General features: G+C 49.9%; 1 protein-coding gene across 2 annotated transcripts; it reads right to left on the reverse strand.

Moving 5' to 3' along the window:
* Positions 1 to 3,495: 3,495 nt before the first annotated feature.
* On the reverse strand, positions 3,496 to 18,900 carry CYP2R1 (cytochrome P450 family 2 subfamily R member 1). 2 transcript variants are annotated; one of them, XM_083164665.1, is made up of 5 exons: positions 18,546 to 18,900; positions 12,013 to 12,154; positions 10,839 to 11,471; positions 8,416 to 8,745; positions 3,496 to 7,090 (listed from the first exon to the last, which is right to left on the reverse strand). In XM_083164665.1, the coding sequence occupies exons 1-5, from the start codon at positions 18,762 to 18,764 to the stop codon at positions 6,915 to 6,917; spliced, it is 1,500 nt and encodes a 499-aa protein (XP_083020791.1). In that variant the 5' UTR covers positions 18,765 to 18,900; the 3' UTR covers positions 3,496 to 6,914. The 2 variants fall into 2 exon arrangements, with proteins under 2 accessions (XP_083020791.1, XP_083020792.1); XM_083164666.1 differs by having other exon boundaries at positions 18,563 to 18,702.
* Between the last annotated feature and the right edge of the window lie 3,538 nt (positions 18,901 to 22,438).

Genomic DNA, 22,438 nt, shown 5'->3' on the forward strand with positions numbered 1-22,438 from the left:
TGGAATGTTGTCACATTGGGGGTTATGAGCACGATCCTGCCACTGAAATTGCTGGAGGGGTCACATTGCATGAGATGGGTGCAATCCTATGCCGTTGTATTCCATGGGATATTGTTGTGCTTGTGGAATCATATTGCAGGTGATTGCTGGACTGCGTCGTCCTTGTATTTGCCTGGGATAGTGTTGTGCAGGTGGTGTGGTCCGTCGCGGATAATTGTGCTGACATGGTCACATTTTCAGTGGTGAGCACAGTCTTGCAATAGCGTTCTGCCACTGAGATTGTTGAGCTGGTGAGGTCACACTTGCGGCTGATCACAGTACATTAACCAGGTGATGTCATCAGCTAAACCCTGACCTTCGGATGGAACACATTTCCCAGCCACTTGGCGTTGGGCCTTACCATGTCCAGCCCATGTTAGGTAAGGAAGCGGAGAATCTAGTTCCACAATGGCGGATAAAGGAATTCTGGTTGCTACCAGTTGGAATATAAAAAATGTTACAAAGAGGTATAATGACTTGGGGTAATGTGAAAGGATAGTGACATCGGCTCCATTTTAATCCACAAATGCCATTCTCTCTGTGCGCCTTCTGCTCGTTAGGAGCATTCATTAATTTGCCAAAAATTCCACCACGTTTTAGCTTTATAATATTTATGCCTTAAACTGTACACAATGGTTTATGCCTTAATCAGTATTTCAGCTTAAATAGTTTATTTTCTGTACAAGACCCGTTCTAGGGGGCCGATTCGGTGCAGAATGTTTTTCCCCCTTGCCTGGGCTAAGTGTGCTCTGTTGGCAGTCACATCCGTGTGTGCGATTCACAGACTTAATGGACAGTTATTGTGACCACTGGGAGTTGTACAGAGCACTCAGCACCCAATCGCCCATCGTCCTGCCAGAGAATGATGTTGCTGGGCCCACTGACCGGACCGGATGGATCACATTGCCTGGTTTGAGGGTTAGCAGGAAATGATTAAAGTTGGTGATTTATATAAGTAATCATTGCCACATTTGCTGTGTCACCAAACGTAGCATGTTCCACGTCACCACCATCCCTCACGTGGAATGGAAGAAAATGTCTGTCGACTCAAATATTGGGGACTATTGTTCATACTATATATATATATATATATATATATATATATATATATTTTTTTTTTTTTTTTTCTTTTGACAATTTGGTAAATCACTAACCAGTAATTTATTTTGTAGACTGTCTGTGCCAAATTCCTGCGCCACCCCAATCACTGCTCCCCAACACCAACTATAATACTTAGACAGTGTTCCCACAAAATATTTCTACTAGTAATAAACTTTACCAGTTTTAAACAGACCTGTGGATCCTCTGTTATTAGTCCTCATTCGTAATGGGTTGTTTATATCTGATGTTTGTTATGTGTATAAGGAGACTGTGGGGTTCTGTCACCAGTGCAGGTTTGCAGGTCGGTATTTTGACTTTTCCCCCTGTGCATATTGATGCGGTAACATCAACCCTCGGCCTGATGGGAGTGGGCAGAATGTCCGACTTAGTCGGAATCCCGGATTGTATAACCCTCTATCGGAACGTCCTGACAGTCAGATTCCTGAGTTGTTTTCGCTCAGCTCGATAGGAACGTAACAGTTAAGGGGATATTCAATCACCGGCAAGCATCTCCCGTCGGGCCCTATTCAGTGCGGTCTTCCCCGACAGCATTAGCAGGGTATCTTGGCAGAACAAGCCTGACATCACAAGCTGTTGGGCTCGTTCTGCCGGGAAGTGACGTGCTGCCGGCTGCAGCTCGCCTCTGCCGGCCACGCCCCTTTCTCGTCCCACAGCAGGCGGGACATTGAATCCCGCCTGCATGTTCTCTGTCGAGCTGGCCGAGAACGGGACAGGGTCACGGTGGTCCAGCAAGCTTGACTCCCGTGACCCCCTTTAGAATTTAATGTTGTAGTTTTGGAAAGTCGGTGAAAATGGCCGTGGCTTGGCGGATAATGGTCACTAATTCGACAATTCGTGGCCGTTTCTGACAAAACAGATCCAACTTGTTTTAAAGTTCTGCCTCCTTCAACGCTGTTGGAAATAATGAAGAAGGTTAAGTCAGCCTCGAATGTACCCGGTTCTCAATGGCGTTAAAATCTGGATTCGGAGCTAAACCAGTCCATCTGGGTTAACAAATTTTCTCTAAAACCAGCTTAAACAGCCCCACGGCACAACATCACCGTCTCCATGCTTGACTCCAGCTACTGGCAATTGCCAAATAAATCCATCTGATTTTATACCTTCACACACACGTCTGCTTGCGTGGAGGCATCTACAGTATTTACTTTTTGTCTACATAGTGTATATCTTTCAGTTATTACAGGCAACAGATTTATCTTCATGTCGGCATTCCTGTTCACCACAATCCAGGTCAGAATTATTGCTCACAATAGAGCATGTTACACAAAATCAGCATTAATATTAAGTGTTATGTATAACTCTCCAGCTCTGTTTGACACCATAGCGCTGAGCATACTTTTTTGGGACGTAATTGCAAAATGGGAGTGAATAAGATGCAAAAGCAGCTTCTGCTGATTAAAATATGCAGCATGTCTGTATTCAGTGTGTGACTGCAGCTGTATCTGCATAAGAAATGGAATGTCTGTGTGTTTCAGGAAAAGACGGACGTCACAACTAGAAAGGCCATTAATGCACAATAAGGTTAGATGCATTGACTCATTTGATCACCACCTATATTGGGATGCCAATCCCGGGGCATTTTTTTCAATCCCCGAAACTGGGATTGAAAAATGCCCGATCCCGGGATTGGCTTCGCTAATAAAAAAATAAAAACCCTGCTGGTGAAGACGGTGGGCGGGTGCACAGTGAATACGGAAGCCAGGCAATGAATTGCAGTCAGGATGTGAGGGCGGACGGGGCTGTGTGGCTTGGTTGCCTGTGCAGCGTCTAATCCCAAAATCCCGGGATTGGAAACTCCAATCCTGGCGTTTTAGGGGTCAAATCCCGGGATCCCACTGATCCCGGGATTGACCACCCTAATCCTATATAACTATAGATATAGTGGGTACTTATGTAATATCTGGGCTCCCGTTTTTCTTATGAGACCGTGTCCCCTCGCTGCGCTCGCCACGCTTCGGGCACGGTGGCTCGCTGCGCTCGCCACACTATATAAAATCAACTCCATGCGTAGTTGGATAGAAGGAGTATGAAAAAATGGGGTGCATTTAACATGGGAGCCCAGATAATACATAAGTACCATATAGTGTATTGGTTTACATACATTGCTACTTAACCAAACCGCAGTTACGCAAAACGCTCTTTTTCCATATAATAGTGCGAGAAACGAATGTGACGCGTGGGAGACTCCATCTTTACACAGGAAGGTTTCACTCTAATACTCCTAAAACCGTTCTAAACCCCCACCCCCAACATTAGAAAGCTATAGGGCGGCAGGTAGATAGACATATTTTGAGTATAAAATAGTTATTTTATTGTACAAAAAAAAAAAAAATAGCATAATTGAAGATGTAAAAATACAACCTTGAAGCACTTTCCATAATACAGACATAAGTGTAACATACAGACTGTACAGTACAGGCGCCTGGAAGTGATAACACAAGAAATGGTGGTTTCAAAAATCATTTCTAGTAGCAGCTTCTCAGGGACAGACTGGATCCACTCTCACCAAGCCATTGTGGAGGTCTAGAACAGTCCCGATCTATGTCTGATGTTACTGCTGGAGACTCAATGTTCCGTCCCGCTCTTCTGTGGTTGATAGACGGTGAGGAAAGAGACTCTGAGTGGTAGGTAATGCCTCTACTCTGTCCCCCTAGGGCAGGGGTGGGGAACCTCAGGCCCAGGGGCCGTATGCAGCCCGCCTGGCAGCTTTGCCGGGAGTCAAGTACAGGGGAATTCGTGAGAGGTTGGTAGTGCTTGCGAGATTCCGCTTAATCAACAGCAGCCAGAGACTGTCAGTCCTATTCAGCGACGGCTGCAGCAGGACAATTTGTAAGAGAAATTTTTACATATGGCTCGCGAAGGATATTTTTTTCCCCATACAAACGGCCCTTGACACAAAAAAGGTTCCCCACCCCTGGTGTATAGGAGGATCACACACATATAGGCCTCAGAACATGAGAATGCACACCATACCACAGGAGGAATTTGCTTCCATCTTTCATTTTATATATATATATATATATATATATATAATCTTTTTCTTTACAGTTATATATCCTAAAATAACATTAGAAAACTTCCAGCATAATATTTTACCTAAATAAATGGAGAATATTTGTGCGTATGTGAGCTTACATAAGTGCGCTTGTATATACAAAAAAGTGATTCTATTAAAAAAAATACAACTCTGTTTTAAGGCACCCAATAGAAAGCCTGCCCTTTTGAGGGTCCAACCCAGGGGCAGCCAACTCTGGTCCTCAAGAGCTACCAGCAGTTCATGTTTTCCAGACCACCTATCAGGTGCACTCTTTACTCACTGGCAAATTACAAAAGATCCAAAGGTACAGATATAATTACTTAACTTGTGATTCTGTGAGGAGACTTGGAAAATATTAAAGCTCTGTACACACTGTGAGATTTGACATTACATTTTGACTATATAATCAAAATCTTTTACAGATCGCACAGGTTTTTTACCTTGTGATCCCGATGCGCGCTCCCGTAACAGCACAAATCGAAACCCAGATAGACAGGGCAGCAATAACTGTATAGTGCAAATTGTATGTAGATAGTACAGAGTTAGCAAAGATTGTATAGCACTGGAATCTTAAGTCGAATAGCGAGGGAATCTCACCGTGTGTACACACCATTACTGTTAGTAGCTCTCGAGGACAGGAGTTGGCTACTCCTGGGTCTAAAGCCGGCCACACATCAGACCAACTTTCCTCCAACCATCCAACTAGTTGCTTGGATAGAATAAAAATATGGTATTGGATGGGAGCCAAGGACAATCAGAAATGTGCTCACAAACCCAGGAAAATGGACAAAAACTTCGTCAAATTGTTCCAATCAAACAAGTTCAACTACAGCACCGTGTCTGACTGCACCGTGTCTGAGTGACAGTTTTTGTCCTATTTGGGAGCAAATTTCTGAAATAAATATCACGTTTGCTCCCATCCAAGCAACTGTATTTTGATTGTTGGAGGAAAGTTGGTCCGATGTGTGGCCAGCATAACCAGACTTTGGCTACATAGACCCAATGTATCACAGAAGACACAAACTCCCGTAATCACCTTCACCCTGATGCACAGAAATGAGCCAGATTAGGATCCTGTGGCTGACTGGACGTGTATCGGACATTAGCTGTGAGGCCTAGCGTGATAAAACAAGGCGCATACATAATTACGGACACGCACAGTCTGCATAGCCATAGCGTTACTAGATCGGTCAATGATTCCATTTGCGGATATCAGCGGCCGTGTTGCGGTGAAAACCGTACTTGCAGCTGCCTTAGCGACCAGCAGGTAGAAGAGAATTGCTATTTCCATCAGTAACCTGCAATCTATGAATTACCAGAGTCAGATGTTCAATTTCTAGATATTCTGCAGATCCCTCTTCTGAAATAGCTTCATGAAGGATACCGGTAATTCGTCCCTTTCACACCCTAACATGGCGCCTCTCTTCCTTTCAAATCAAAGAAACCCCAACAGAGTATTGAGGGGTAGATTTATCACACTGCGCTATGGAGCATATGCGCTATCCCCGTGCGCTAAAGCAGGGGATAACGTTTCCCCTCATCTTATCACATCCGCTGTGCGGGTGCTGTAACGGCGGCGCTATGGGGCATATGCGCTATCCCCGTGAGCTAAAGCAGGGGATAACGCTTCCCCTCATCTATCACATCCGCTGTGCGGGTGCTGTAACGGCGGCGCTATGGGGAAGGAGGGATAACATTATATACGTTCTCTAACTGGGCGCCTGCCTAATATCCCTTATTTATTAAGATGCTGGATGGCCGCGCGATCCTGTTTTTCGCATGGGCATATCGCCAGAATTATCTGGCGCTGCGGATCTCTCCTGCTTTCTTCTTCGCCGCTTGCTGGTCTCCGGCGTCTGCAAATTCAAACTGCGCATGCGCCGGGTACACAGCATCCCCGGCGAACATTAACCGGCGCATGCGCAGTTTGAATTTGCAGACGCCGGAGACCAGCAAAACTGCGCATGCGCCGGGTACACAACACGAGACCAAGGTATCTGACGCATGCGCAGAAGATGCCGCCGGACGCCAACGCATAATTCATTGTGGGAGGGAGCGTATCCCCGACAGGAGGGGATAACGCACTCCCATAACGTGCGGCCACACAATAATAGATTCAGGCGAAAGTCAGGTTCTCTTCACCACGATAAAGTGGTGAAGCGAACCTGCGCCCTTACGGAACGGTAAGGGAATATTAATAAATCTACCCCTCAGAGGCTTGATTTATATGTGAATTGTTTCCATGACCTCTTGGGGTGGTCTGTGCCATTCTCTCGGCATACCTAGGTGCAGAAGACTTATCCTTTAGGGAAACATGTTGCCACCACAAACGAAGTAATGTGTTATAACTGCCTAAAGCGTAGGCAAATCTACTTGGAAGATGGTGGAGTATTTATTAGCACTAGTATAATTTTAATCCTATGAGGTCTTGGAGTAGGCGGGGCTGATACAGCCATGAGGTGTTTGTAGTGGGCGGAGCTGAGAGACAGATCTACATTCTTACCAAGAACCAGGATACAGCACTACAGAAGCCATGGAGCAACGCCTGATGGGAGTTCTAGAACGCCACCTTTTCTGACAAGGAAACGCATGACATGACACAGAATGGGAAATTCAGGCGGCAGAATCACTCCAGTGACGGTATTTCCCGCTCTGCACTGAGCATGTCCTTGGTGTAGAACACCGGACTTTGTTTGTGTCCAGCAAGTCGGCATAACTAGCGTCTCTCGGCACAGATGGGGTATGCGTGAGGCTGCAGCGTCATGCCCAGCTTTGGCTTCAGTGTTGGTATAAACCCATGCGGAAAGTGCAAGTGGAATCTCTGCAGCAGAGCTGTGAAGAACAGGAACATCTCCATCCTGGCCAGTTGCTCACCCAGACAATGTCTTCTCCCTGTCACACAAGAGACGGTTATACTGACAGAGCTATAGTTACTAACAGGGGCTTTGCTGAATTATCCCCTGCACGTACTGACTTTATACAACTTACAGAAAAGAAGAGGCTTAGAAAATAATGCAGACATTTTGGGGTCCATTTATCAGGATATTTGAGGGTAATTCAGCAAAAAAACCCACCCATTTTCAGGGGATAGCCGCAAATATTAAGTATCCCCTGAATGTATGTAGAAGGGACCTCAGCAGGAATCTCTTATCCCTGGTAGGAGCCCTCCTGCTTCGCCGGTTACTGCATCCCCAACATTCGTCCGAAAGCATTCCCAATACAATCCAATAATAAACGGGCCCCTTTGTAATAACGTCAGGGTTGCCAACCCTCCCGGAATTTGCGGGAGTCTCCCAAAAATCGTGTCCCCCCCTCCTGGCCCCCAGAAGGGTGGGCAACCCTCCCGGAATCAGGGGGACCCCCCCCCAGACCCCCCGATCGCAGCATTTAAATGCCGCAATCCGCGGTTCTCAGGAGGGGGCGGAGCTAAAATGGCACGATCGTGTAAATTTAGCCCCGCCCCCTCCATGGAGATCAGATATTTCTGTTATTTGCCGTAATGGGGGCAGGGCTTAATGACGTCACTGTTAAGCCCCACCCCCTGAACTCGTAATGAAAGATTCCTCTCCGGGCTTCTCCCGGAGAGGACCTTGTGCAAGTCGGCAACCCAGAATAACGGTTCTACATGGGAAACCATTAAACCACATACTGGCCGAGGGACTGTGCAGTCTGTGACACTGCTGTTCTGGGGAGATTACACAAACTGACATTAGTTCAGTGAATCTTAGAAGTTTGAGCCAGGTTTACCCAGAAATATATAGATACATTTTTTTTTTTTACTATGAATTAATATAAAGAGGAAAAAGTTCTAGTTAAAAAAATAAATAAATGCAATTTTGAATGTCAAACGTAAGTTGCCGATGTTTACCGCGTTACGCATGTGTGCCAATAATAGCCATCGGTGGATGCAGTGCAAATTTAATGCAGAGAGAGACAATGTCAGTGGTCATTCCTGGGAAATAACAAGAGGCACCAGCGGCCAAGTTTGAGGGATGTTTCATGGTACTAACAATGGCGCAACATTTTGCTTAAAGCAATGGAGTATAGTCGCAGATGGTGGTTGTCTATTGGCCGTGGTATTAGTATAAATCTGCGGTTGCACTGTGCACATAGACCAAGCAGCTGCTGCAACTGCATTCACCTCTGAATGAGACCCTCTGTCTCTACCAACACAACATAAAAATGACAGCATTACATTATAGAGATCGAGCGCTTACCTAATGAGAAAGGAACAAAGGCTTCCTTCTTTATAAACTGGCCGCTGCTATCCAAAAACCTCTCTGGATAGAAGATCTCTGGATCACTCCAGTATTTCTCATCGAAGTGCACAGAGTACAGGTTGGTGATGACCGTGGTGCCTTCTGGGATTGAATACCCTCGCACAATGGTGTCTCTGGAAGTAGCGTGGAAAATCCCCAAAGGGGCGATGTTGCAGAATCTCAGTATTTCGTGCAGTACGGCCTCAGTATAAGGCATGTTGGACCGATCTTCAATCACTGGGATCCTATTTGGTCCAACCATTACGTCAATTTCTCTCTGAATCTGACCTGATATGAAGAAGAGGGAAAGGTTAGCGATGTCCGGTCCAGTACAATTCCATTTCTCGGCCGGACTGGTCACGGGTTATTCATGCAAAACAGGCGACCTAAAAACATGGTTATCTTGGCTTAAAATATCATGTTTATATATATCTGCGCTATCAATAACATGACTGGTATCCATCGCAACTAGCTTGCGGCAGATATCATAAATAGCTCAGTTAAAGAACATGCTCTATTAATAGGAGCTACGGACTTTGGGCCTGATTCAGACCAGATTGCTATGCGAAATTGCGGAGCCTTGTGACCAGTTATCTTGCGCCACTTGAGCGAAAACCTGCACGGTGCAGGTCTGCGAAAATTATGGCATCTGCAATTCAATATGCAACTTCCTCACAGCAAATGGTTTATTTCCAGTCTGTGCGGAACTCAAAACTTAAGGCCCCCATACACTATGAGATTTATCTGACCTGTGAAATTGCATCTGATTTCCCTTGCACTTCCCCGGAGGCCTACATACAATTTGACACTTGATTTGCCATTTTTTACATCAAATTTGTGTCCGATAAATCACATATGATTTATCACATGTGATTAATCACGTGATTTATCTGACACAAATTGGATGTGCCATGAGATTTATCTGATGGGATGGCCCTAGGGAGTGGCCTGAGCAGTGCTATACCTTGCAGGTATTACTGTTCTGAGGAAAGGAGAATGGCGGTATATTTATATGTAGTTCGGGGGGGTCACTCGTACAAAAAGAGCATAGAGCAACATCCTGCACCGTCTGTACGCTGGTATCATCTGCTCCAATAAATGTTCTATATGTCCTTTTAGGGTGGTCTTATATGAAACAAAGGTGTGCAACTGAAGACTGCACCTCCAGTATTAGAACAGAACAGACAGCATGACCACTAGCAGCAGAGATCTGTGAATGTCTAATGCACAGTCACTGACACATATACTGTGTCCGTCTCCTAGTACTAGATAACAGACACCACCGTCTGACACTTCTCCTCACAAGCCAAAGTTTATTTAGTTTTATACGAGCAGGGGAAAGGGGGAGGGGGGGTCCGGGCTCTGCATTCGTCCAGCAGCAGGGGAGAGGTACGGGCTCTACAGCCTGTGCAGAGATTCAGGAGAGAGAGGGGGGGGGGGGGGGGGGCTCTACAGCCTGTTCTTAAATTCAGCAGCAGGGGAGAGAGAGAGAGTCCGGGCTCTTGTCATTCCAGATTGAAGCAGGGAAGAGTGTGTCACTGCCGCCCTCTTCCCTCCCATCGCGCCTGCCCCTTCCTGTGACGCCGGCTGCTGCTACTGTCACTGACTGGGGGTTGGAGGATGGCCGCGCACCTGAAGGAGGTACCCAGAGTTCTACATATAGATATATCGCATCTGAAACATCGTGGGTGCTAAAAAGCACCCACGATGGCTCAGATTCCGATATATCTTATGTTCTGCAGGTACGACCACCTGATCCAATCTGATGAGCACGGGAACGCGCATCAGATTGGATCAGATGTCACAAACATGCGATTTTGGGCCGATTTCATCCGATTTATGCATAATGTATGGGGCCTTTACCCTTCCTAGAAACAAGCTGATTGAGGCCAGAGCTGAGGTCACACACCCTCCCATCTGTCTTTCCCCTGACACTCCCAAATAATGGCCAATTACCACCACCAAACGCCGGCTTCCTGTCAATCAACTTGCTTATGGCTAGAAAAAAAAAAAAAGACGCTGGATTTTGCAGGTTGGCGTCGCGCATGCTCGCTATGATCTGCACAATCGAACGATAATCTCGGCTACGTAAATTCGCACAAAAAAACCCTTATTTTATTTTTCTGTCAGTGGGGCAGATGTATTAAGCCTTAACAAGAGATACATGCAAGTGTGATAAGGAGAGATAAACAGCCAGCCAATCAGCTCCTTACTGACTTTTTTCAAACACAGCCTGTAACATGGCAGTTAGCAGGTGATTGGCTGGACATTTATCTCTCCTTGCATTTATCTCTTGTTAAAGCTGAATACATCTGCCCCGGTGTTCCATATTACGTTTGCACGGTGACATGTGGCAGTACTCACTCTACATCAGCACTCACCTTGTATATTTGGGTAGAGGGCCATGAAGAGTATTGCCCACCTCAGGACATTTGTTGTGGTCTCGGTCCCAGCAATTATGAGTTCCCCAACGGAGAAGATGAGATTCTCTGTGGAGTACGTGCTCTCTGGATCCGCCGCACTCATCTCCATCTCATCCAGATACGCATCGATGAAATGGCGCGGCGACTGGGGCGTGCGGTGCTCTGAGAAGCGGTTGATGAGTTGAAGGAGAAAGTCGTAGACCACAGAAGCGTTCCTGAAAAGCTGCTGGTGCTTCCCGAAGGGGAGAATGCCGATGAGCGGGAAGGCGTTGTACAGGAACACCCAGGCGCTGGTGGCCAGCTCTATGTTCTCGCTGAAGATCTCGATCATATGCAGGAACTCATTGTCATCGTAGTGGAAGCGCTCCCCGAACAAGATCAGGTTGGAGACATTGGAGACGGCGATGGTTATTAGATGTTTGGGATCGAACGCCTTTCCTTTATACGTATCTACTACATCAAGGAAGAACATGGATTCCTCCGATATTTTGTTCTCGAAGGACTTCTGGCCGTAACCGAAGTTCCGGAAGCAGCTCACCGCCAGCTTGCGGTGTTCCGTCCAGCATCGACCATACTTTGCATTAAGGAGACCTGAGAAGAAAAAAATCATGTCCTCTCTTTACTCCAAACCATTTATAAACCTTGGTACCAATAGGTCAGACATTGCGATGATCAGAAAAAGGAATGGTTTAATCCTGACGGACTGGTGTCATTAACTACATAATTATACGTGCGCAGACAGACACACAAAAAGCATAAGGGGGTTTATACAGAGTCTTGCTATTTGGGCGCACTGACCCTTTGACTGATGTAAGGGTCAATGGCAGAGCTGGGTCAGGCCTTTTTTTTGCATGGCTCAATCAGGCCCTGAGTGCGCTGACTGCATCCACGCAGACCACAGTAAATATGGGACTAGCTGCAGCTCAGAGAATCTCTGCTGCACAGACGTCAGAGCTGGGGAGAGGAGCATGCGGATATAATAAATGAGGACCCTGTGTGCAAGATAACGCTCCTGCGCAAGGGAAATGTTTGTACCAGGTAATATAATGCGGTTCAGGATTTTGCAGCCACACGCGATAGTTTCTAACAATGAAATCTTTGCTATAGAAAAGCACGATGACAGAAATCCTACCTCCCATTTTAGTCAGCTTATGAAACAACGGGAGAGAAGGGCGGTCGGCAAAGACATCGCTCTGGCGCACCATGCATTCTTTTACCGCATCGTAGCCGTTCAGAACCACTGTAGAGATGCCACCCAGGTCCAGGCTGAATATCTGAGATGACAGAAAAGAGGACAGAGCCGTTAGGTGAACACATAAATTATTACAGCAATCGTTATCACGTTTGGTCATCCCAGGTGGTGAAGTTAGAAATACAGAACTACCCTTATACCAGCGGCGCACTCCCTTCCCATCCCGCATCAGTGAGGAAACCCGACTGTGGTAAGGTGACCGACTGATCTTCAGCCTTTTTTTAACTAGATGGCCTTTGCGAAATTTTTTGATTTGTAAACAAACAAGAGATTTCACAGCTTTCTGGTAGCAGCAGTGGCGGTAATGTACCAATGTCGCTAGTCTCATTAGTATGTGGGATTCCCCATGTGCTTCATACAGTGGTGGGGGCGGACAAGAGTGCACAGCGGTCTGGTAGCAGCATTGGCAGTTTATAACTTATACTCACTGCCGTAAAAGACTGGGACTTTGCCAGGGCAAGTAGTAATTTCCGTGTCAAATTTCAATATTCAAGTAAAGACTTAAAAGTTATTGTATAAATTCTTCCATTGTTATGAGTAAGTTATGCTAAAGATTGTGAAATCTAAAACATTTTTTAAATGTTATTATCGTTCTACCATTCCTTATGTTATGCAATGCATGGGGACACGCATAATTCCAGCGGGTAGGTATGTAGTACCCCAACACAGGAGCGGACTTTGATTTGTAAACAAACAGTACAATTGTAAATTAACAATTCATCAGAAGGGTAGAACTTAAAACTTTCAAATGGTACCTCATTAATATTGGAGATATATTTATTTATTTGCAGATTCTTATATAGCGCATACATATTCCGCAGCGCTTTACGAAGCATAGTTATGGGCAAAAACACATAATGAATTACAGCACAAGACCGTTTAGGACAAGTACAGGGTTAATATGTTCGTGAGAAATATATACATACATACATACATACATACATACATACATATCTACCAAACCCAACCCAAAAGAGCCGATTGAACTAAATCATGATCCTCCCAAGATCAACTGGATGTTATCAGTAGCAGATAGTGCGACACCTGTGCAAGGCAGCATGTATAGTAAAGTAGATAACAGTATATGTAACATGTCAGTAGGCTTCTGACCTCTGTACACTGTACCAACAGATGAGGTTTCATCATATGTCCTGTCCCAGCCAGACCTTGCACTGTGGATTCAGGGAAAGCAGTGGTGACAGCAATTTGCATAATGACACCAGCCCACTCATGAAGACATTCCCTATACGTGTCGTGTATACTGGCTGCAGAGCATGGCGAGAATAAGGATCACCACCCATATACAATACACGATTCCATCCCCCGTCTGTACTACAGTCATAGCAAGAGATTGTGACGAGGGTACGTGGTTACATAAAATGACACCTAAAATGCTAAAATTACGCTGTCAAACTCACCCACCTTTTAAGGCGTGACAGTTTCCCAGAATTCCTTACTGCCCTTGCATTTAGCACAAGGCATTAACTATGAAGGCTGTACGCCAGAGATTGAAGAAGTAGCAGGAACCATGTAGATTCATGGGACCCATCGCGCAGTCACTGACAGCCCATTCATGTGACAGCCCAGGACATACGAGGCCAACAGTCACATAGTGCTGCCATTACCAGCCCAAAGAAATACACTGGGATCAGAATGACGAGCCTCTATACCAGTGGTGGCCAACCTGTGGCTCTTGAGCCTCATGCGGCTCTCCCCCTTGTAAAGTGCGGCTCCTGCTCCCACTGCTGCCCGCCGCCCACCATCCGTCCCAGTCCCCCTGCTGCCGGTTCCCTGAATCCCTTCTCCTTCTGAGGGGAGGAGAGCGCGCATCGCGCATCTCTCCTACCCCTTACTGTGCATCCTTGTGACTGGGCCATCCGCCAAGCAGAGCTCGTGGGCCAGCAGCCAATCAGGAGCCGGCCAGCGAGCTTTGATTGGTGGGCGGCCCAGTCACAGGGAAATGAGGGGGAAGGAGACACGCGGTCTGTGCTCTCCTCCCATCGGTGACATGACAGGAGGACTGCAGGGGGACACCAGACTGTCCTCTCCCCACCTGGCAGCAGCAGCAACAACGGTGAGTGCTGCTGCTGGGAAATTTGCACTGTGGGGGCATAGCAGTTTGTGGCACTGTGGGGGCATAGCAGTTTGTGGCACTGTGGGGGCATACCAGCTTGTGGCACTGTGGGGGCATACCAGCTTTTTGGCACTGTGGGGGCATACCAGCTTTTTGGCACTGTGGGGGCATACCAGCTTTTTGGCACTGTGGGGGCATACCAGCTTTTTGGCACTGTGGGGGCATAGCAGTTTGTGGCACTGTGGGGGCATAGCAGTTTGTGGCACTGTGGGGGCATAGCAGTTTGTGGCACTGTGGGGGAATAGCAGTTTGTGGCACTGTGGGGGCATAGCAGTTTGTGGCACTGTGGGGGCATAGCAGTTTGTGGCACTGTGGGGGCATAGCAGTTTGTGGCACTGTGGGGGCATACCAGCTTTTTGGCACTGTGGGGGCATACCCGGCACCGTGTGGTGCATACCTGGCACCGCGGGGTGCATATGTGTATCTGGCACTATTGGGGGGCATATGTATATATGGCACTGCACTATTGGAGGCATATTTGTATCACACCCACCCAAGGGGTCAAAATAGACTACGCCCCTTTTTTTGGCGCATGCGCCTTCGGCGCGCGCATGACGTCAGCTCTTTAGCTTGACTACCGATATTTTTCGGCTCTTTACCTGACCGGTCGGCCACCCCTGCTCTAGAATATGTAAATTTACCATGGTCAGTCGCATTCATTAAAAATGCAAAATACAGTAGAAAGTTTATAATGCCATTCACACATTCTGTATATAGACAATAGGTAGGAAAAGAAGGAGTCATTGCAGCATGTGAGTACAGAAAACAAACACAAACCCCTTACTAAGCTTTTCTATAGCGTGCCCCAATGGTGTGATTTTCTATGAATACCCAGTACACACATTTGTACACTTCTCACGCCACCGGTTTGTGTGGTTAGTGTAATGTGGCTATTGCAGCAATGTGTTACCTAACGCAAACAGTCATCTAAGCCTGGATATAATTACTCAGATAAGAAACAAACTCAATGTACATAACCCTTTTACTATACAGGTTGGGCCTTTAAAATAACAGAATGCAATAAGGTCAATGGCAAATGTACATTCCCCAGTGTTGGACAAATCCTGTTTAGCCGGTTTGTATGAAACACAATGACGGGCGGTACGTCCCTTTACCAAGAGCCTAATTCAGACCTGATCGCAATGTTGCTAACTTTTTGGAACCCTGCATTCAGGTATATACGCCGCTAGAGTAAAATTCCACCCAGAGCGAGCCTGCAAATTGCTTATCACGGCTTGCGTAAATATCGCTGAAAATGCATCCGCAAGCGGCTCACATCTAATGATTGTTCCAGTGGGTGCAGTCTGTGCGTAGCCCAGGAGCTGCAATACAAACAGGCTGATCGGGGGGCCAGAGCTGACATCACCTAAACCACCCGGGCACGCCTGAGTTTTCCCTGACACTCCCAGAAAACGGGCAGTTACCATCCACAAGCGCCAGCTTCCTGTCACCTTGAGTGTGGCCAGTGTTTAGAAAAACGAAGCAGGATTTTAACATAGCATGGCCACACGCATGTATACTACGGCAGAACACATGTGCAGACTAACGATAATCGCCCGGCCTGCTAATTTGCAGCCGTGAGATCACATCTGAATAAGGACCATAGCCATTACTATTGAGGTCAGTGAATGTGAAGCTTCCCAGGCTCCTAACAATTCAGCATGGTGCCAGATTTGGCTGACTTTAGCTGCGTACACACTGGCTGATATATCGGCCATTCATTTGCACAGCCGATACATCGCTGGACCATCAGACAGCGTGTATCAGGGATAGGTCTGTAAAGATAGAAAGCACAGAAATGAGGACCTGCAATCATGTACGCAGGTGCGTCTGCCTAAAATCCAATTGAAGGACTGCACAGATAACAGCCCTTTATGTATGTATGTATGTATGTATGTATGTATGTATGTAAGTAAATAAAGGAAACTCCAATCAGATAGATTAGCCTGAACTTGGGAAATCAATCAGTATAATTGTAATGTAAACCCCCCCCCCCCCATGCAGTGCATCTGGCAGAGCAGAAACAACCCCCCCATGCAGTGTATCTGGCACAGCAGAACCCCTCCCCATGCAGTGTATCTGGCACAGCAGACCCCCCCCCCCCCCCCCATATGCAGTTTATCTGGCAGAGCAGAAACATACCCCCCCCCCCCCCCCATGCAGTGTATCTGGCACAGCAGAAACACCCCCCCCCCCCCATATGCAGTGTATCTGGCACAGCAGAAACACCCCCCCCCCCCCCCATATGCAGTGTATCTGGCACAGCAGAAACACCCCCCCCCCCCATATGCAGTGTATCTGGCACAGCAGAAACACCCCCCCCCCCCCCCCCATATGCAGTGTATCTGGCACAGCAGAAACACCCCCCCCATATGCAGTGTATCTGGCACAGCAGAAACACCCCCCCCCCCCCCCATATGCAGTGTATCTGGCACAGCAGAAACACCCCCCCCCCCCCCCATATGCAGTGTATCTGGCACAGCAGAAACACCCCCCCCCCCCCCCCATATGCAGTGTATCTGGCACAGCAGAAACACCCCCCCCCCATATGCAGTGTATCTGGCACAGCAGAAACACCCACCCCCCCCCATATGCAGTGTATCTGGCACAGCAGAAACACCCCCCCCCCCCATATGCAGTGTATCTGGCACAGCAGAAACACCCCCCCCCCCCATATGCAGTGTATCTGGCACAGCAGAAACACCCCCCCCCCCCATATGCAGTGTATCTGGCACAGCAGAAACACCCCCCCCCCATATGCAGTGTATCTGGCACAGCAGAAACACCCCCCCCCCCCCCATATGCAGTGTATCTGGCACAGCAGAAACACCCCCCCCCCCCCATATGCAGTGTATCTGGCACAGCAGAAACACCCCCCCCCCCCCATATGCAGTGTATCTGGCACAGCAGAAACACCCCCCCCCCATATGCAGTGTATCTGGCACAGCAGAAACACCCCCCCCCCCCCCATATGCAGTGTATCTGGCACAGCAGAAACACCCCCCCCCCCATATGCAGTGTAGCTGGCACAGCAGAAACACCCCCCCCCCCATATGCAGTGTATCTGGCACAGCAGAACCCCTCCCCATGCAGTGTATCTGGCAGAGCAGAAACACCCCCCCCCCCCCATATGCAGTGTATCTGGCAGAGCAGAAACACCCCCCTCCCCCATATGCAGTGTATCTGGCAGAGCAGAAACACCCCCCTCCCCCATATGCAGTGTATCTGTCAGAGCAGACCCCCCCCCTCCATGCAGTGTATATGGCAGAGCAGAACACCCCGCCATGCAGTGTATATGGCAGAGCAAACCCCCCCATGCAGTGTATATGGCAGAGCAGCCCCCCCCCCATGCAGTGTATATGGCAGAGCAGCCCCCCCCCCCCCATGCAGTGTATATGGCAGAGCAGACCCCCCCCCATGCAGTGTATATGGCAGAGCAGACCCCCCCCATGCAGTGTATATGGCAGAGCAGACCCCCCCCCATGCAGTGTATATGGCAGAGCAGACCCCCCCATGCAGTGTATATGGCAGAGCAGAACCCCCCATGCAGTGTATATGGCAGAGCAGAACCCCCCATGCAGTGTATATGGCAGAGCAGAACCCCCCATGCAGTGTATATGGCAGAGCAGAACCCCCCATGCAGTGTATATGGCAGAGCAGACCCCCTCCCCCATGCAGTGTATATGGCAGAGCAGACCCCCTCCCCCATGCAGTGTATATGGCAGAGCAGACCCCCTCCCCCATGCAGTGTATATGGCAGAGCAGACCCCCTCCCCCATGCAGTGTATATGGCAGAGCAGACCCCCTCCCCCATGCAGTGTATATGGCAGAGCAGACCCCCTCCCCCATGCAGTGTATATGGCAGAGCAGACCCCCCCCCATGCAGTGTATACGGCAGAGCAAACACCCCCCCCCCCATGCAGTGTATACGGCAGAGCAAACCCCCCCCCATGCAGTGTATACGGCAGAGCAAAACCCCCCCCCCCCCCCATGCAGTGTATACGGCAGAGCAGACCCCCCCATGCAGTGTATATGGCAGAGCAGACCCCCCCATGCAGTGTATACGGCAGAGCAGACCCCCCCCATGCAGTGTATATGGCAGAGCAGACCCCCCCATGCAGTGTATACGGCAGAGCAGACCCCCCCCCCCCATGCAGTGTATATGGCAGAGCAGACACCCCCCCCCCCCCCCATGCAGTGTATACGGCAGAGCAGACACCCCCCCATGCAGTGTATACGGCAGAGCAGACCCCCCATTCTGTGGATGTGGCAGATATACCTGTCCATGGACCTTACTTTGCTTCTTCATGTAGACGTGGGGGTCGGAGGCCAGGGCCAGGATGTTACCGATGAGGGGCAGACCTATGGGGCCGGGCGGGAATCCCCGGGGTCTCCGCTGCTTCAGAATGTGTCTGACGGCGGAGACAGCGACCAGCAGCGCGGCGGAGGCGGCCAGGACCAGCAGCAGCTGAGCCCAGGACCACACGTCCCGCTCCATGGAGCCCGCAATCCTCCCCGGGGTCACCCGGCCGTACAGAGTCACCGTCAGTCAGGGGCAGCAGTGTCACAGCGGCGGTGCCGGTCCCCGAGCTGTCACCCCGGCGGGTGCTGCTTATATCACAGGTCATGTGACCGCATCACGTGGTGCGCAGGGCTGCTGCTGCTGCGGGGTCACTGAGTGCGCCTACACTGCTGGCATCATTCCGGCTGCCCAGAGCAGCGGGTACATGTGTGAGGAATCCTGCTGAGCAGGGCAGTATCTGAGGGACCAACTGGTGGGCAGGGGGCATGTGAGGGGAAAGCTGGTGGTCAGGGGGCATGTGAGGGGAAAGCTGGTGGGCAGAGGGCATGTGAGGGAAAAGCTGGTGGGCAGAGGGCATGTGAGGGGAAAGCTGGTGGGCAGGGGGCAAGTGAGGGGAAAGCTGGTGGGCAGAGGGCATGTGAGGGGAAAGGTGATGGGCAGGGGGCATGTGAGGGGAAAGCTGGTGGGCAGGGGGCATGTGAGGGAAAAGCTGGTGCGCAGGGGGCCATGTGAGGGGAAAGGTGGTGGTCAGGGGCCATGTGAGGGGAAAGCTGGTGGTCAGGGGGCATGTGAGGGGAAAGGTGGTCGGCAGGGGGCATGTGAGGGGAAAGCTGGTGGGCAGGGGGCATGTGAGGGAAAAGCTGGTGCGCAGGGGGCCATGTGAGGGGAAAGCTGGTGGGCAGGGGGCATGTGAGGGGAAAGCTGGTGGGCAGAGGGCATGTGAGGGAAAAGCTGGTGGTCAGGGGCCATGTGAGGGGAAAGCTGGTGGGCAGAGGGCATGTGAGGGGAAAGGTGATGGGCAGGGGGCATGTGAGGGGAAAGCTGGTGGTCAGTGGGTTATGTGAGGGGAAAGCTGGTGGGCCGGGGGCCATGTGAAGGGAAAGCTGGTGGGCAGAGGGCATGTGAGGAGAAAGCTGGTGGTCAGGGGGCCATGTGAGGGGAAAGCTGGTGGGCAGGGGGCATGTGAGGGGAAAGCTGGTGGTCAGGGGCCATGTGAGGGGAAAGCTGGTGGGCAGAGGGCATGTGAGGGGAAAGGTGGTGGGCAGAGGGCATGTGAGGGGAAAGGTGGTGGGCAGGGGGCATGTGAGGGGAAAGCTGGTGCGCAGGGGGCCATGTGAGGGGAAAGCTGGTGGGCAGAGGGCATGCAAGGGAAAAGCTGGTGGTCAGGGGCCATGTGAGGGGAAAGCTGGTGGGCAGAGGGCATGTGAGGGGAAAGGTGGTGGGCATGGGGCATGTGAGGGGAAAGCTGGTGGTCAGGGGGCAAGTGAGGGGAAAGCTGGTGGGCAGAGGGCATGTGAGGGAAAAGCTGGTGGGCAGAGGGCATGTGAAGGGAAAGCTGGTGGGCAGAGGGCATGTGAGGGGAAAGCTGGCGGGCTGAGAAAAGTGTCCAATGGTAAGTATGGGGGAATTGGGTTAGGAAGGGCTGAATCAGGAAAGAAATCTCTCCCTTATAGGCTGTTATCCAGCTATCTGTCTTGCATGCCCACAAAAATGCTGGTTGTCCCATGAGAACGCAGGCGGGTCGGAACTTGAAGTCACATTACGTGAGCGCCCGCCCTGTTCTCCGCCATTTGCGAGCCAAATAAAAGTCAGTTTAGATTGACTTTTATTTGCAAATGGGGAAAAATCATTCATTTTATTCCCCCCCCCCCCCCGTAAACTCCCATGCGAATGGATGTGTCAGTGTACTCATCCATTCGCATGCTACAGAGGGGATTCGCTAAGCAGCAAACGATCGGTGCTTAGCGAGCAGTCCCGAATCAGGCCCTCGGTTGGCAGTTCCAGATCCTGTTCTGCAGGATCCGGCGACATCGCTGTGTGTGACCCCACACAGCCTCCTTGCGGACACGCAGGTTCCACTTGGCCACTAAGGGTGGGCCAACACTACAAGACTACCATCCAATCATTGTATCCAAGCGCAAGCAGGACTATACTGCCAGACATTCAGATGTGTGGGCAGGGCCGGATTTGTGCCTAGGCCCGTGAGGCACCGGCCTCAGGGCGGCACCAATTAAGGGCGGCAGGCAGGCTGACATTCTGTTAAATAGCAACATGGCACGAGCGCCGCCACCGCAGACATGAATTATCATATGTAGGCGGCAGCGCCACTCGTCACCCGCCACTGCCCACCCACTCTGCCATGCACATTACATCACCGCTTAGTGGCTGGGTCCGACGGTCCCCCTGGGCGTCCGGAAATGGCTCAGGCTCACTGCTGCCGGAGCCCGCCCATTGGCTACTCTACACACACACAGTCTATTGGCTGCTGTGTATCCAGCAGCTGAGCGGTGCGCAGATCCTCCCTGCACTCAGTCAGTCACAGTGTGTGAGCCGGAGAGAGACTGACGGAGACACTGTGCTAATCACTGTACTAATAAGTGCCGCCCTCCATCCGGGTCCTCCGTACAGTGAGCAGACCAGAGAGAGACCGACGGAGACACTGTGCTGCTAATCACTGTACTAATAAGTGCCTCAATCCCTCCGGGTCCTCCGTACAGTGAGCAGACCAGAGAGAGACTGAGGGAGACACTGTGCTAATCACTGTACTAATAAGTGCCTCCCTCCCTCCCGGTCCTCCGTACAGTGAGCAGTCCAGAGAGAGACTGATGGAGACACTGTGCTAATCACTGTACTAATAAGTGCCTCCCTCCCTCCGGGTCCTCCGTACAGCGAGCAGTCCAGAGAGAGACTGACGGAGACACTGTGCTAATCACTGTACTAATAAGGGCCTCCCTCCCTCCGGGTCCTCCGTACAGTGAGCAGTCCAGAGAGAGACTGACGGAGACACTGTGCTAATCACTGTACTAATAAGTGCCTCCCTCCCTCCGGGTCCTCCGTACAGTGAGCAGACCAGAGAGAGACCGACGGAGACACTGTGCTGCTAATCACTGTACTAATAAGTGCCGCCCTCCCTCCGGGTCCTCCGTACAGTGAGCAGTCCAGAGAGAGACTGACGGAGACACTGTGCTAATCACTGTACTAATAAGTGCCGCCCTCCGTCCGGGTCCTCCGTACAGTAAGCAGTCCAGAGAGAGACTGACAGAGACACTGTGCTAATCACTGTACTAATAAGTGCCTCCCTCCCTCCGGGTCCTCCGTACAGTGAGCAGACCAGAGAGAGACTGAGGGAGACACTGTGCTAATCACTGTACTAATAAGTGCCTCCCTCCCTCCGGGTCCTCCGTACAGTGAGCAGTCCAGAGAGAGACTGACGGAGACACTGTGCTAATCACTGTACTAATAAGTGCCTCCAGGTCCTCCATACAGTGAGCAGTCCAGAGAGAGACTGACGGAGACACTGTGCTAATCACTGTACTAATAAGTGCCTCCCTCCGGGTCCTCCGTACAGTGAGCAGTCCAGAGAGAGACTGACGGAGACACTGTGCTTATCACTGTACTAATAAGTGCCTCCCTCCCTCCGGGTCCTCCGTACAGTGAGCAGTCCAGAGAGAGACTGACGGAGACACTGTGCTAATCACTGTACTAATAAGTGCCTCCCTCCGGGTCCTCCGTACAGTGAGCAGTCCAGAGAGAGACTGACGGAGACACTGTGCTAATCACTGTACTAATAAGTGCCTCCCTCCGGGTCCTCCGTACAGTGAGCAGTCCAGAGAGAGACTGACGGAGACACTGTGCTAATCACTGTACTA

This window comes from Crinia signifera, chromosome 11, assembly GCF_055691185.1.
Source record: "Crinia signifera chromosome 11, ASM5569118v1, whole genome shotgun sequence".
NCBI classification, from domain to species: domain Eukaryota; kingdom Metazoa; phylum Chordata; class Amphibia; order Anura; family Myobatrachidae; genus Crinia; species Crinia signifera.

What these genes read in the sequence shown, in the direction of transcription:
- CYP2R1 (XM_083164665.1), bottom strand. Translation starts at nt 18,764, where the DNA reads ATGGAGCGGGACGTGTGGTCCTGGGCTCAGCTGCTGCTGGTCCTGGCC. An exon ending in TAAGCTGACTAAAATGGGAG is followed by an intron (nt 11,472 to 12,012) that starts GTAGGATTTCTG and finishes TTTTCTTCTCAG; the next exon opens with GTCTCCTTAATGCAAAGTAT. An exon ending in CTTTGTTCCTTTCTCATTAG is followed by an intron (nt 7,091 to 8,415) that starts GTAAGCGCTCGA and finishes CTTGTGTGACAG; the next exon opens with GGAGAAGACATTGTCTGGGT.